The sequence below is a fragment of the Salmo salar genome, chromosome 09 (assembly GCF_965601325.2).
Source record: "Salmo salar chromosome 09, fSalSal1, whole genome shotgun sequence".
Taxonomy (NCBI): Eukaryota; Metazoa; Chordata; class Actinopteri; order Salmoniformes; family Salmonidae; genus Salmo; species Salmo salar.
In genome coordinates, this window is record NC_138299.1 from 126,188,562 (window position 1) to 126,201,917 (window position 13,356).

Consider the following 13,356-nt stretch of genomic DNA (forward strand, 5'->3'; position numbering starts at 1 on the left):
AACTCAACTGGCTGTACGGACTCACAGTATATCCTGAGAGGGCCATGTTTCTGTGAAACAGAGTATGTTACAATCGCTGATGTCTCTCTGGAAGGAGATCCTCGCCCTGAGCTCGTCAACTTTATTATCCAGAGACTGAACATTAGCGAGCAATATATTCGGAAGCAATGGGTGGTGTGCGCGCCACCTGAGTCGGACTAGAAGTCCACTCTGAATACCTCTTCTCAGCCGGCGGTGTTTTGGATCAGCCTCTGGAATCAGTTCAATTGCCCTGTGGGGTACGAACAAAGGATTAAATTCGGGAAAGTCGTATTCCTGTTCGTAATGCTGGTGAGTTACCGCCACTGATATCCAAAAGTTATTTCCGGCTGAATGTAATAACACAAAACATTTTCTGGGCTAATAATGAAAAACGAAATATGCCAAGTTGCTTAGGAGCTAGAAGCACGGCTGCCCTATCTGTCAGCGCCATCATCGTTCTTTGCACACTCTTGGCATTCTCTCAACCAGTATCACCTGGAATGATTTTCCAACAGTCTTGAAGGAGTTCCCACATTCTTAGCACTTGTTGGCTGCTTTTCCTTTACTCTGCAGTCAAATTCATCCCAAACCATCTCAATTGGGTTGAGGTCAGGTGATTGTGGAGGCCAGGTCATCTGATGTAGCATTCCATCACTCTCCTTCTTGGTCAAATAGCCCTTCCACAGCCTGGAGGTGTATTGGGTCATTGTCCTGTTGAAAAACATATGCTAGTCCCACTAAGTATCACTGGAGAATGCTGTGGTAGCCATGCTGGTTAAGTGTGCCTTGAATTCTAAATAAATCACAGACTGTGTCACCAGCAAAGCACCATCACACCACCTCCTCCATGCTTCACGGTGGGAACCACACATGCGGAGATCATCCGTTCACCTACTCTGCGTCTCACAAAGACACAGCGATTAGAACCCAAAATCTCAAATTTGGACATATTTCCAACAGTCTAATGTCCATTGCTCTTGTTTCTTGGCCAAAGCAAGTGTCTTCTTCTTATTGGTGTCCTTTTGTAGTGGTTTCTTTGCAGAAATTTGACCATGAAGGCCTGATTAATGCAGTCTACTCTGAACAGTTGATGTTGAGATGTGTCTGTTACTTGAACTGTGAAGCATTTATTTGGGCTGCAATCTGAGGTGCAGTTAATTCTAATTAATTTATCCGCTGCAGCAGAGGTAACTCTGGGTCTTACTTTCCTGTGGCGGTCCTCATGAGAGCCAGTTTCATCATAGCGCTTGATAGTTTTTGCGACTGCACTTGAAACTTTCAAAGTTCTTGACATTTTCCGCATTGACTGACCTTCATGTCTTAAAGTAATGACGCACTGTCGTTTCTCTTTGCTCATTTGAGCTGTTCTTGCCATAATATGGACTTGGTCTTTTACCAAATAGGGCTGTATACCACCCCTACCTTGTCACAACACAACTGATTGGCTCAAACGCATAAGAAGGAAATAAATTCCACAAATTATCTTTTAACAAGGCAGACCTGTTAATTGAAATGCATTCCAGGTGACTACCTCAGGAAGCTGGTTGAGAGAATGCCAAGAGTGTGCAAAGCTTTCATTAAGGCAAAGGGTGGCTACTTTGAAGAATCTCAAATATAAAATATATTTAGATTTGTTTAACAAATTTTTGGTAACTACGTGATTCCATAAGTGTTATTTCATAGTTTTGATGTCTTCACTGTTATTCTACAATGTAGAAAATTGTACAAATACAGAAGAACCCTAGAATGATTAGTTGTGTCCAAACTTTTAACTGGTACTGTATGTACTGTATGTCGTTTTACTTAGATTAATTGAGTTTCTCTAACCCTTTCGCCCTCTCTCTCTCCCTGCCCTGGCAGACGGAGGGTGTCCGTGTGACTGTGAACATACTGTCGGAGGGGGCAGAGAGCAGTCCCATCCTGTTTGTGGTCAGACAGAAGCAGGCTGTGCTGTCCTTCCAGGTCCCCCTCATACTGCGTGGACTGTGAGTAGCCTAACCTGCTGGCACACCTGAGGTGCGTTCAGCAGGGCACAATGTTGTGGAACGTTCAGACAGAAGCATTATGTTATTTTAAACAAACATGCATCTCTGACATGTAGAATAAGGACTCAAGTCGGCTCTAATCAAGACATTTCTATCGGCAACGTTCCACAAGGTTGTGCCCTACTGGCTGCAGCCCTGGCACATCCTGGTTCTGTGCACATCCTGGTTCTGTCCCTGTGTTATATCACCAAACCATTTTATTATGTCAATATCCATTTGAGATGCACCTGGGCATTTTCAACTAGAGTGGTGGGGAAGCACGATAAGTGGCTATGCTTTGGTATTAAATTGATCAGTTGTGTAGCCTAGTCCTAGATGTTGTAGAGGTTTTGTTTCTCCTTGAGTGTATTTTTGCTGCATCTCTCTTCATTATGTAGGCTAGATATATTGACTTATTCGTGGGTTGAAGATACAATGAGCTCCAAAATTATTGGGACAGTGACACATTTTTTGTTTGTTTTGGATCTGTTCTCCAGCACTTTGGATTTGAAATGATACATAAATCAAATCAAATCAAATTTATTTATATAGCCGTTCGTACATCAGCTGATATCTCAAAGTGCTGTACAGAAACCCAGCCTAAAACCCCAAACAGCAAGCAATGCATGTGAAAGAAGCACGGTGGCTAGGAAAAACTCCCTAGGAAAAACTCCCTAGAAAGGCCAAAAACCTAGGAAGAAACCTAGAGAGGAACCAGGCTATGAGGGGTGGCCAGTCCTCTTCTGGCTGTGCCGGGTGGATATTATAACAGAACATGGTCAAGATGTTAAAATGTTTATAAATGACCAGCATGGTCAAATAATAATAATCATAGTAGTTGTCGAGGGTGCAACAAGCACGTCCGGTGAACAGGTCAGGGTTCCATAGCCGCAGGCAGAACAGTTGAAACTGGAGCAGCAGCATGGCCAGGTGGACTGGGGACAGCAAGGAGTCATCATGCCAGGTAGTCCTGAGGCATGGTCCTAGGGCTCAGGTCCTCAGAGAGAAAGAGAGAATTAGAGAGAGCATATTTAAATTCACACAGGACACCGGATAAGACAAGAGAAATACTCCAGATGTAACAGACTGACCCTAGCCCCCCGACACACAAACTACTGCAGCATAAATACTGGAGGCTGAGACAGGAGGGATCAGAAGACACTGTGGCCCCATCCGATGATACCCCCGGACAGGGCCAAACAGGCAGGATATAACCCCACCCACTTTGCCAAAGCACAGCCCCCACACCACTAGAGGGATGTCTCCAACCACTAACTTACCGTCCTAAGACAAGGCCGAGTATAGCCCACAAAGATCTCCGCCACGGCACAACCCAAGGGGGGGGGGGGGGGCGCCAACCCAGACAGGAAGACCACGTCAGTGACTCAACCCACTCAAGTGACGCACCCCTCCCATGGACGGCATGGAAGAACACCAGTAAGCCAGTGACTCAGCCCCTGTAATAGGGTTAGAGGCAGAGAATCCCAGTGGAGAGAGGGGAACCGGCAAAGCAGAGACAGCAAGGGCGGTTCGTTGCTCCAGCCTTTCCGTTCACCTTCACACTCCTGGGCCAGACTATACTTAATCATAGGACCTACTGAAGAGATAAGTCTTCAGTAAAGACTTAAAAGGTTGAGACTGAGTCTGCGTCTCTCACATGGGTAGGCAGACCATTCCATAAAAATGTAGCTCTATAGGAGAAAGCCCTACCTCCAGCCGCTTGCTTAGAAATTCTAGGGACAATTAGGAGGCCTGCGTCTTGTGACCGTAGCGTACGTGTAGGTATGTACGGCAGGACCAAATCGGAAAGATAGGTAGGAGCAAGCCCATGTAATGCTTTGTAGGTTAGCAGTAAAACCTTGAAATCAGCCCTTGCCTTAACAGGAAGCCAGTGTAGGGAGGCTAGCACTGGAGTAATATGATCAAATTTTTTGGTTCTAGTCAGGATTCTAGCAGCCGTATTTAGCACTAACTGAAGTTTGTTTAGTGCTTTATCCGGGTAGCCGGAAAGTAGAGCATTGCAGTAGTCCAGCCTAGAAGTAACAAAAGCATGGAGTGCAGACTGTCAGCTTTAATTTGAGGGTAATTCCATCCATATCGGGTAAACCGTTTAGAAATTCTGGCACTTTTTGTACATAGTTCCTCCATTTTAGGGGACCAAAGTATTGGGACAAATTCACTTATATGTGTATTAAAGTAGTCAAAAAGTTTAGTATTTGGTCCCATATTCCTAGCACACAATGATGACACCAAACTTGTGACTCACAAGCTTGATGTCATGGGACCAAATTCTAAACTTTTGACTACTTTAAAAATCTTAAGTGAATTTGTCCCAATACTTTTGGTCCCCTAAAATGGGGGGGGGGGGACTATGAACAAAAAGTAATGACATTTCTTAAACGGTTCACCTGATATGGATAAAAAATACCCTCAAATTAAAGCTGACAGTCTGCACTCCATGCTTTTGTTACTTCTAGGCTGGACTACTGCAATGCTCTACTTTCCGGCTACCCGGATAAAGCACTAAACAAACTTCAGTTAGTGCTAAATACGGCTGCTAATAAGCTCGTAGTCATTGTATCATTTCAAAGTGCTGGAGTACAGAGCCAAAACAAAAACAAAATGTCACTGTCCCAATACTTTTGGAGCTCACTGTATTATAAACATTACAGAGAGATGTGCAGGAGAAGTACTGAATGGGTAAAATCTGTCATTCTGCCCTTGAGCGAGGCATTAACTCTAATTGCTCCAGGGTTGTCGTCAATAATGGCTGATCCCTGGCTGTGACCCCACTCTCAGGGGGAGTGGCATATGCAAAAAACACATTTCCATTTCACACCTGTACATGCATTGAAACAGGACTATATAAGCACCCCCTAATTATTATATGATATAAGTGTTTAGCCTGCATGCAGAGCATACCTGTTGGATCAGTGTATCATTTATTTATTATACAGTAGCCCAGGGTCTCCCGAACTCTGTCCTCTGGACTCGAAGGGGTGCACGTTTATTTTTTTTCCCTAGCACTACAAAGCCGATTCCAATAATCAACTCATCAGCAAGCTTTGCTCATTTGAATTAGCTGTGTAGTGTTAGGGAAAAAAACGAAACGTCCCGAGGACCGAGTTTGGGAAATGCTACAGTAGCCTGTCTTTCATGGCTTAACATAATCCATGGACTTGCGCAATACCAGAACACCCGTGTCATGTGGTAAAGCCATTTAGTTGAGAGCGAGTTATCGTTGAACATTGAACTTTCACTTCCATATAAACATAAAGCATAGGCCTCATTTCCCCATAGACACTAGCCATAATTACAGTACTTGCTAGGTTGTTGGATTTTGGGAAGTTGCAGCTTGTGCGTTTTTCTGTCATTTACACACAGTTTTTTTTTTGTTGACACAATTTGACAGGCCAATTCTCAGTTCCTTTCTCAGCAGGCGTTGTTCGTATCATCATTTTCCCACCATAGGCACTGTTATGAGCTGTCAGCAATGGTCATGGTTAAGTTCAACCTTAAAATAGCTTAGGCTGTGTAATATGAATTGGCATCCTATTTTCCCTATGGACCCTGCTCAAAAGTAGTGCAATTATGGCACTGCATAGGGATTAGGGTGCAATTTTGGACGTGACCTAGTCTAATACAGGCCTTTTATGTTCTATGAGCTCAAGTCTGTTATCATGATTTGTATATTGAGCTACCCTCTTGGCCAGGTCTCCCTTATAAAAGAGGTCATCTGGGGCCTCCCAGGTGCCGCAGCGGTCTAAGACTCTGCATCGCAGTGCTAGTGGCGTCACTACAGACCCACGTTCGATCCCAAGCTGTTCAAATTTCTATTCATCCATATAAAATGGTCTTCTGGCCTCAATGGGACTTCTTGGATGAATAGAAATGAGTGGAGAAGTGCTATCTCTTTGCCCCCCTCCCTGCCACAGGTACCAGAGGAAGTACCCCTATGCCCATGTGGGCCGAACGCTGTGCCAGCCCCCCACCCGCTCCCTCACCGAGACCCAGTACTTCTTTGTGGACGTGTCCACCCTGTCCAGCTTGGGCACCCACTACCAGCTGAGGATCAGCCGCGTGGACAGCTTCACCCTGCAGTGAGTCATCTTCATCCGGGATCATTACCTTCCTGCTAGCTAGCCGAGCGAATACATGATACCTGATATCTGGTTGTAGAGCTACATGCATTACACAGCCTCCCACAACAGTACATAGTCAATACTCTGAGTCATCATAGTTCATATCACTATTATGCTACTGTGCAGAGCTGGTCTAATTTGCATTGAACACTGCCTTCTTGCCTACACACGATCGTGACTGCCTAGTTCTACAGCAAGCCACGACACAACAGCATCACTCATAGAGTAGAGATGGCGTACTGTACAGTATGTGTGACCTGACTGGCTAATGTTCTTGTTGAGTGTTTCTTGTCCTCTTGTCTTCTTCATTACAGTACAGACAAGAAGTTCAGCTTCACTGCTTCACCATCCCAACCCCAGGTGAGAAACATAGCCACTCATACACACATGGATACATCCCAACACAGCATATTTCCCGTAAAACCCTTATACTGTGGCCATGAGAGGTGTGTGTGTGTGTGTGTGTGTGTGTGTGTGTGTGTGTGTGTGTGTGTGTGTGTGTGTGTGTGTGGAGACAGTTGTCTAAGTCTAAAGGCCAGGGCCAAGAAGGTGATTGAGATTAAAGAAGGAATGTGTGTGCGTGATTTGTTGAGGTGTTGCGTAACAGATGTCGAGACAGAGACGGGAGGAAATATATATATATTGTTACATCACACATGTTGTGCATTTTGTATTCTAAAAAAAATGCATTTCATTTAAAAAAAATAATAATAATCTGAATTATGACTTGTTCTGATAAATATGTGATCCTTTTTTTTTTTAATTATAACTCCCAATTTATCTCTCTTAGTACTTCAAATATGTGTTCCCTGATGGAGTGGACACGGTCATCGTAAAGGTCAACTCTGAGATGACCTTCCCGTGCTCTGTCATGTCCATCCAGGACATCCAGGTAAACTAACTTGACCAAACCTGTTCATTAGGCACCGGAGGTGGGACCAAGTCACTATTATTCCAGTCACAAGCAAGTCTTAACTCACAAGGTCTGAGTCACAAGGTCTGAGTCACAAGGTCTGAGTCACAAGTCGAGTCCAAAGTAGAACGGGTCAAGTCCAAGTCGTGCATTCTAAGAGCGAGTCGAGTCATACGTTTTCAAGGCAAGTAAAAAAAAAAAATAATCTCTACATGCAACGACTTTTTCAACTAGAAATCTTTTTCTATTTATTTTTCTATTTATTTCTACTTCTGTCTATTTATCGAGGCTCCAGGACAGCCCTTTTCATTATGTTGTCGACAACATATCTTTATGTCATTGTAAAATAGGGACCTTGTGGCAGTCGTAAGGGCATGACATCAGCAGAAGGAAAGGCAGGTTGACGTGCTCGGAGTGTAGATTTATTTACAGGTCTTGGTGATCCAATGGTGAAAGCGCCATATCATACAAAATATACAAGTAGATTGACCAAATATACACCAGCAATAACCCAAATGAAATAGCCTCAGGACAGCTTAAGCCTGATACAATCTGAATGGACACAGGTAGAGGGCAAGACTGTACAGCCTCCCCTGGAGAAACCACATGGAATCTGTCTAACAGAAGCTCAAACAGGTAGGCCTGTATAAATAATATAAACTTGGACCCCAGGACCATACAATTACCCAATTGGCAATTACATCCAATAAACTGATTCTACAATGTAAAAGGCAATTTCCACATTCATTGGTACATTCCTCTTAATCAGACTTAATGATTATTAATGATATTTCAACACCGTGCATACATGGAACAATCCTTTTACCTTATTCTACATTCTCCAAGCATGGAGCGCAGGCCACGTAGCCTATTTCTATATGCACTGAGGCGCACGCACTGCTATTACGCACAACCAGAATGACAGAGACTAATGGTGCTTTCAAGACAACTGGGAACTCAGGAAAAATACGAGGTCAAATCATGACATCAGTGATCTTCAGGTCTGAAAGTCAGAGCTCTAGAAAGAGGCCAGAGTTCCCGAGATGGAATTCTGAGTTGGATGACCGTTCAAAACGATTTTTCCCAGTCGGAGCTCGTCCCCCCCCCCCCCCCCCCCCGAGTTCCCAGTCGTCTTGAACACACTGAAGTCGGAATTCTGAGATTTCAGAGTTTCCAGTTCCCAGTTGTTTTGAACGCAGCAATAGGAAGACACGGAACTCTGACATAACCAGGGAAATATGAACAAAGGGAACCATACATTTAATTAAATAAACAGAACTTCTACCTCATGGGTCTTGTGAATGTTCATGTGCACCATAAACATCACGCCACTCAGAGGGTAAGAAATGGTTGGCTAAATGAAAATGTATTGTAGCCCTATCAAACATGAAACAGAAATGTCTACGTGTTGCAATAAACGGTACGGGGATGGAATAATGAAACGCTAGCAATTATTGTAGTATTAAATGGAAAATAGATTTACAACAGGGTCTATGCACGTGTGAAAGAAACAGCAAACATGTCAACAAGAGGGAAAAAAAGCACTCTCTGCCAGCGGGAGTTTGAAGAGTGCAAGTGAAGGGCCACGCCAATGTTGCATCTTCACCACAGTAAAAATACATTTTAACTCCAAATGCAAGCTTCATGAGTAAAATATCAATTTCAAGCAATTGTTACATACCAAAAGACCAGTAGGCCTATGCTAGTCATCGTTAGCCCATTGCTGATGAGCTTGCAAAGTAAACAGTTAATATTCCTGATAACCACACAATTTTTGGAGCTGCATATTTATTATGGCAGTCCTCTTCCTACATTTTAAGGTTTGCGCAGCACCCGATCCTATAGCTTGTACAGCAAATCAGCAATCTGTTTGCTGGCTCACCCGACCTGTGTTGATTGACAGTTTGCTGGTCCAATCAGAGTGCTGAGTGTGCGTTTCACTAGCCAGTCTGTTACAGGTTTTTTTGCAAGGGCGGTGCTGCGGGTAATGCCTTTGGCTGCGTGTGGAATAATCCACGTAGACTCTGTGCCACAAAATGAGTGACGGACAAAACCTGGCCATATAAATTCAAGTAATCACTCTCAAGTCAAAGTTGAATCTTGAGGCTCCAAGTCAAGTCTCAAGTTGTTTTATTTTATATCGAGTCATCATGTGGACTCGAGTCCACAACTCGTAAGTAACTAAACTGAAACAGGGAGGGACTGTTGAGAAACGCAAAAATAAACACTTGTTTTAGTTTTCTGTTGCAAAACGTTTTGCTATGGTGTACCCTAATGAATACACACATGACTGTGGTCCCTCAGCCTATTGTCTCCCATGGCTAGCCTCCAATATACCACACAAGGGCAGTGTTGAGTTCATTCTGAGCAAGCCCTAGACAGCTGTGAATTGAACTTGTGAAATGCACTGGTTTTACCCTAAAGCAGCTTAAATCTGTGAAAGAGTGGCGTTACTAAAACACAATGTAAAACTCTGTCAGGTGTGTTATCAGCTCACACTGGGAGGGGGGTCTCTGAAATGTAGGCCAATATAGAAATCTGCATTCCACACACTTGATGGGGAGTGAAGAGACGACCGTTGCCGTGGCAACCACATTAGCCCTGGCTGCACCTGTTCTTCGCTCAGGCAGACACACACACACACACATACAGACACACTTGTTCCTCTCTGATTGCTAATTTCTGTGTTCTACCTTATCAGTGCCCAGTGTATGACTTGGATAACAACGTGGCCTTCATTGGAATGTATCAAACCATGACCAAGACAGCTGCCATCACTGTCCAGGTAAAATACACACACACACTGGAGATATCAGGTAATTGATCAATAAATACATTTTTACAGCTCACTTGCCACAATGGACAACCATTTCATCAACCTCTCTCTCTCTCTCTCTCTCTCTCTTGTTCCCCCTCTCCCCTTTTCTTATCTCGTGGCTCCCAGAGGAAGGACTTCCCTAGTAACAGTTTCTATGTGGTGGTGGTGGTGAAGACGGAGGACGAGGCATGTGGGGGTCCCCTGCGCTTCTACCCCCTCCGCCCAGATGAGCTCATCGATGCCGGCAACCGCAGTAAAATTCTGGACGTGGTCGTCTCGCCCGCTATCAGCTGTGAGTCACTCAGCCAGACGGGCCAAAGGACTTGAGATCTAATCAAACAGTACATCAATGTAGCAGAGAGAAATGTTACTGTCTGATTCTCTCTCTCTCTATCTATTTGTCTCTGTTTCTCTCTATCTTTCACTCTTCCTCTCTCTCTCTCCCTCTCTATCCCCCTCTCTCCGTCTCAGCGGATGTATACGTGATGGGCATGCTATTCTGCCTGGGCATCTTCCTCTCCTTCTACCTGCTCACCTTCCTGGTGGCCTGTGTGGAGAACAAGAGGTCTGTCGATCGCCCTACTGTCGTATACAGTAAGTACATCATTTCATACATGGTCATATAGAAGCTTTGGAACTCAAGTGTCTCTCTCTCTGGGTCTTTTCTCTGGTCAGGATGCACAGGAGGAGGGAGGGGCTTCTGAACCCAGCAGACATGTCGCCCGCGGAGACAGGTATCCCAGCAACCCACTACAATGGCACACTGTTCTATTTCTTTTTCAGAGGGGTGTACAGGGAAGAGGGGAGAGAACCGTCTCTGTAACTCTGTATTTAAGATTGAAAAATGAGTTGTAGAAGGAATGCGTACCGTTTAATAGTTGCCCCGTCAGATGAAGGATCACTGGTCTATTTCTCTTTAAGTTGTATATTTGAATTTGTCTGTTTTTCTTTCTCCCCATGCTAAACTTTGGCTCAGCCTCTCTACTGGGTAAGAATGTTGGAGTAGTGATATATTGCCTGTGACTGAGCTTCTCCCACAGTTTCACACTACTTATTACCCTTTGTGCACGCTATATCAATTATTACACCCATCTCACAGTCATTATCACCAGTATGATGTCATCCAGTGGAGGGATGACGGCTTATCATCTGGGTGGATGAGGAATCATCATCCTCGTGCATGTCTAGTGGATTACCTGTCGGGGTCCATTCTGGAAGTCCTTTCAATTTAAAATATGGAAAAACATTTGAAATAAATATATACTCCTTCTCAGTTTATTGAGAAGTCATTGAAAATAGAAACCCCCTTTTTCAATTATTGAATTGGAATTTCAGTTGACTTCCTGAGTTGCCTGACACAGCGCTGTCCAGTGCAGTCACAAACACTTGCCCATGGTCATGCTTTGGATGATATGATGGTTACGGTGGTTTGGTTCCAATGGGAGTCTGACTGAAAAGGACTTCTGTTTTCAATAGTCACTCTTACTCTCCCATTGGACTCACACCCTAGCGCACCCTTGCATTAACCCTTGCCTCACTTTTCAACCTCTGAACCCACAGGGCATGGCGTGTCCTCTCTAACTAACCATTCATCTAGATGCTGTGGTAGAGTGTAGACTACTAACTGCTATGGTGGCATGTGTTTGGTGTGTTAATGTGACATTATCTCTACCTGTTACCACAGGAAAGCCAGGTGTGACTCCAGTCTCCCCCTATGAATACGGCTCCTTTGGTGAGTGAGTGAGTGAGTGAGTGAGTGAGTGAGTGAGTGAGTGAGTGAGTGAGTGAGTGAGTGAGTGAGTGAGTGAGTGAGTGAGTGAGTGAGTGAGTGAGTGAGTGAGTGAGTGAGTGAGTGAGTGAGTGTGTGTGCTCATTTACTTTACAAGTGTGGTGATATTTGAAACGTTTTGAGTGAAAATATTGTCAATCAATGTAGCTAACTGAGGATGAACGGGCTTTCACTGTTCTAGGTCTGTTGTGTGTCTCATTGCTTTGTTTCACACGAGTCTCCTCGTGAATGTGCACCCCTTCACTACTTCCCACGAATCTAAAAGCATTGGATTGGGGGAGTCACGGACTAGCTGCACCTTTCACCATATTTCTTTTACCAGTCATTTCCTTTCAAATCAGTGAAGGGAAGTGAACAAGCGCACACTTTGGGAGGAAGGAAAGATAATTGGGACACAGCCGAAGTGAATACTTACACCACTTCAAGCACTCTTTAATGTTGTTTCTCTCTGCTGTTGTTTCGACAGTGGACAACGCCAGCACATTGAGCTCCGAGGCCATCACAGACAGCATAGCATCAGATGCCAACTACGGATACATGGGTATGGAGCAGGATCACTAAATACAGATGTATACACACACACACACTGTACACACCCCATGTGCAAATACACACAATGGGTCAACATGGCACAAAATCCGTCTTCAATTTATGTTGCACAGCATTTCATCACCAAACTGGCCCTTGATTGGAGGGCTGCGGAGTGCTCTGGTTTCTTATTGGTTTATCTGTGTTTGTTTATCAGGACAGGAGACTTTGAAACGCAGACCATTCCTAACTGCCATCCACCACGTAGCCATCCGCATTGGTGACCCGCACTGCTTTAGCCAGCCAGCCAATCGCATCCCTTCACTGTATAAATCAGCCCCATGTCAATCACTTCAGAATATGTTCAAGATCTATATACCTTTTGATGTAATTTAATGCTCTGATGACCACAGATGGAGACCTCAACCAAAACGATCACATGGTCAACGATCATGTTTGACTGTATGCAGAGATAATGATGGAATGTTGAGGATGATTTCAATTATACATTTTGTAATTATCAGGAATGCGTCATTGGCCAGAATCACCAATCTAATGAATACGTCCCAAATCATAAACAAATCATCTTAAGCCGTAAAACCAATAAACTATCAAATTGAGAAATATAGCCCTGAGTCACTGACAAACGTAGTTACTGTTTCCCTCCTCCTGCCTGCCTCTGTCTCTCAGAGCGTTCGTTGGAGAGCGTAGCAGGTCGTAGTCGACAGGAGTCTCTGAGCTCTATAGAGGAGGATGACTATGACACGTTGGCCGACATCGACTCGGACAAGAACATCGTCCGCACCAAGGTCTGACCTATCCCTCCTCCATTCCCCCTCTACCTCTCCCTCATCCCTCCTCCATCCCCCCTCTACCTCTCCCCCATCCCTCCTCCATCCCCCCTCTACCTCTCCCTCATCCCTCCTCCATTCCCCCTCTACCTCTCCCTCATCCCTCCTCCATCCCCCCTCTACCTCTCCCCATCCCTCCTCCATCCCCCCTCTACCTCTCCCTCATCCCTCCTCCATCCCCCCTCTACCTCTCTCCCATCCCTCCTCCATCCCCCCTCTACCTCTCTCCATCCCTCCTCCATCCCCCCTCTACCTCTCCCTCATCCCTCC

The 13,356-nt window shown here is 44.7% G+C and overlaps 1 protein-coding gene across 6 annotated transcripts in view; it reads left to right on the forward strand.

Moving 5' to 3' along the window:
• LOC106612636 (SID1 transmembrane family member 2) overlaps positions 1-13,356 on the forward strand; it is a 30,463-nt gene that overhangs the window by 8,029 nt on the left and 9,078 nt on the right. The window contains exons 2-14 of one of the 6 annotated variants that reach the window (XM_014213986.3): positions 1,882-2,006; positions 5,981-6,145; positions 6,502-6,547; positions 6,978-7,079; positions 9,802-9,885; positions 10,045-10,210; positions 10,390-10,483; positions 10,594-10,652; positions 10,895-10,906; positions 11,603-11,650; positions 12,174-12,248; positions 12,453-12,515; positions 12,926-13,044. In XM_014213986.3, coding sequence (XP_014069461.1) covers positions 1,882-2,006; positions 5,981-6,145; positions 6,502-6,547; positions 6,978-7,079; positions 9,802-9,885; positions 10,045-10,210; positions 10,390-10,483; positions 10,594-10,652; positions 10,895-10,906; positions 11,603-11,650; positions 12,174-12,248; positions 12,453-12,515; positions 12,926-13,044 — 1,158 coding nt within the window. Of the gene's footprint in view, positions 1-1,881; positions 2,007-5,980; positions 6,146-6,501; positions 6,548-6,977; positions 7,080-9,801; positions 9,886-10,044; positions 10,211-10,389; positions 10,513-10,593; positions 10,653-10,894; positions 10,907-11,602; positions 11,651-12,173; positions 12,249-12,452; positions 12,516-12,925; positions 13,045-13,356 lie in introns of all 6 variants that reach the window. The other 5 variants (XM_014213989.3, XM_014213987.3, XM_014213988.3 and 2 more) reach the window with 5 other exon arrangements.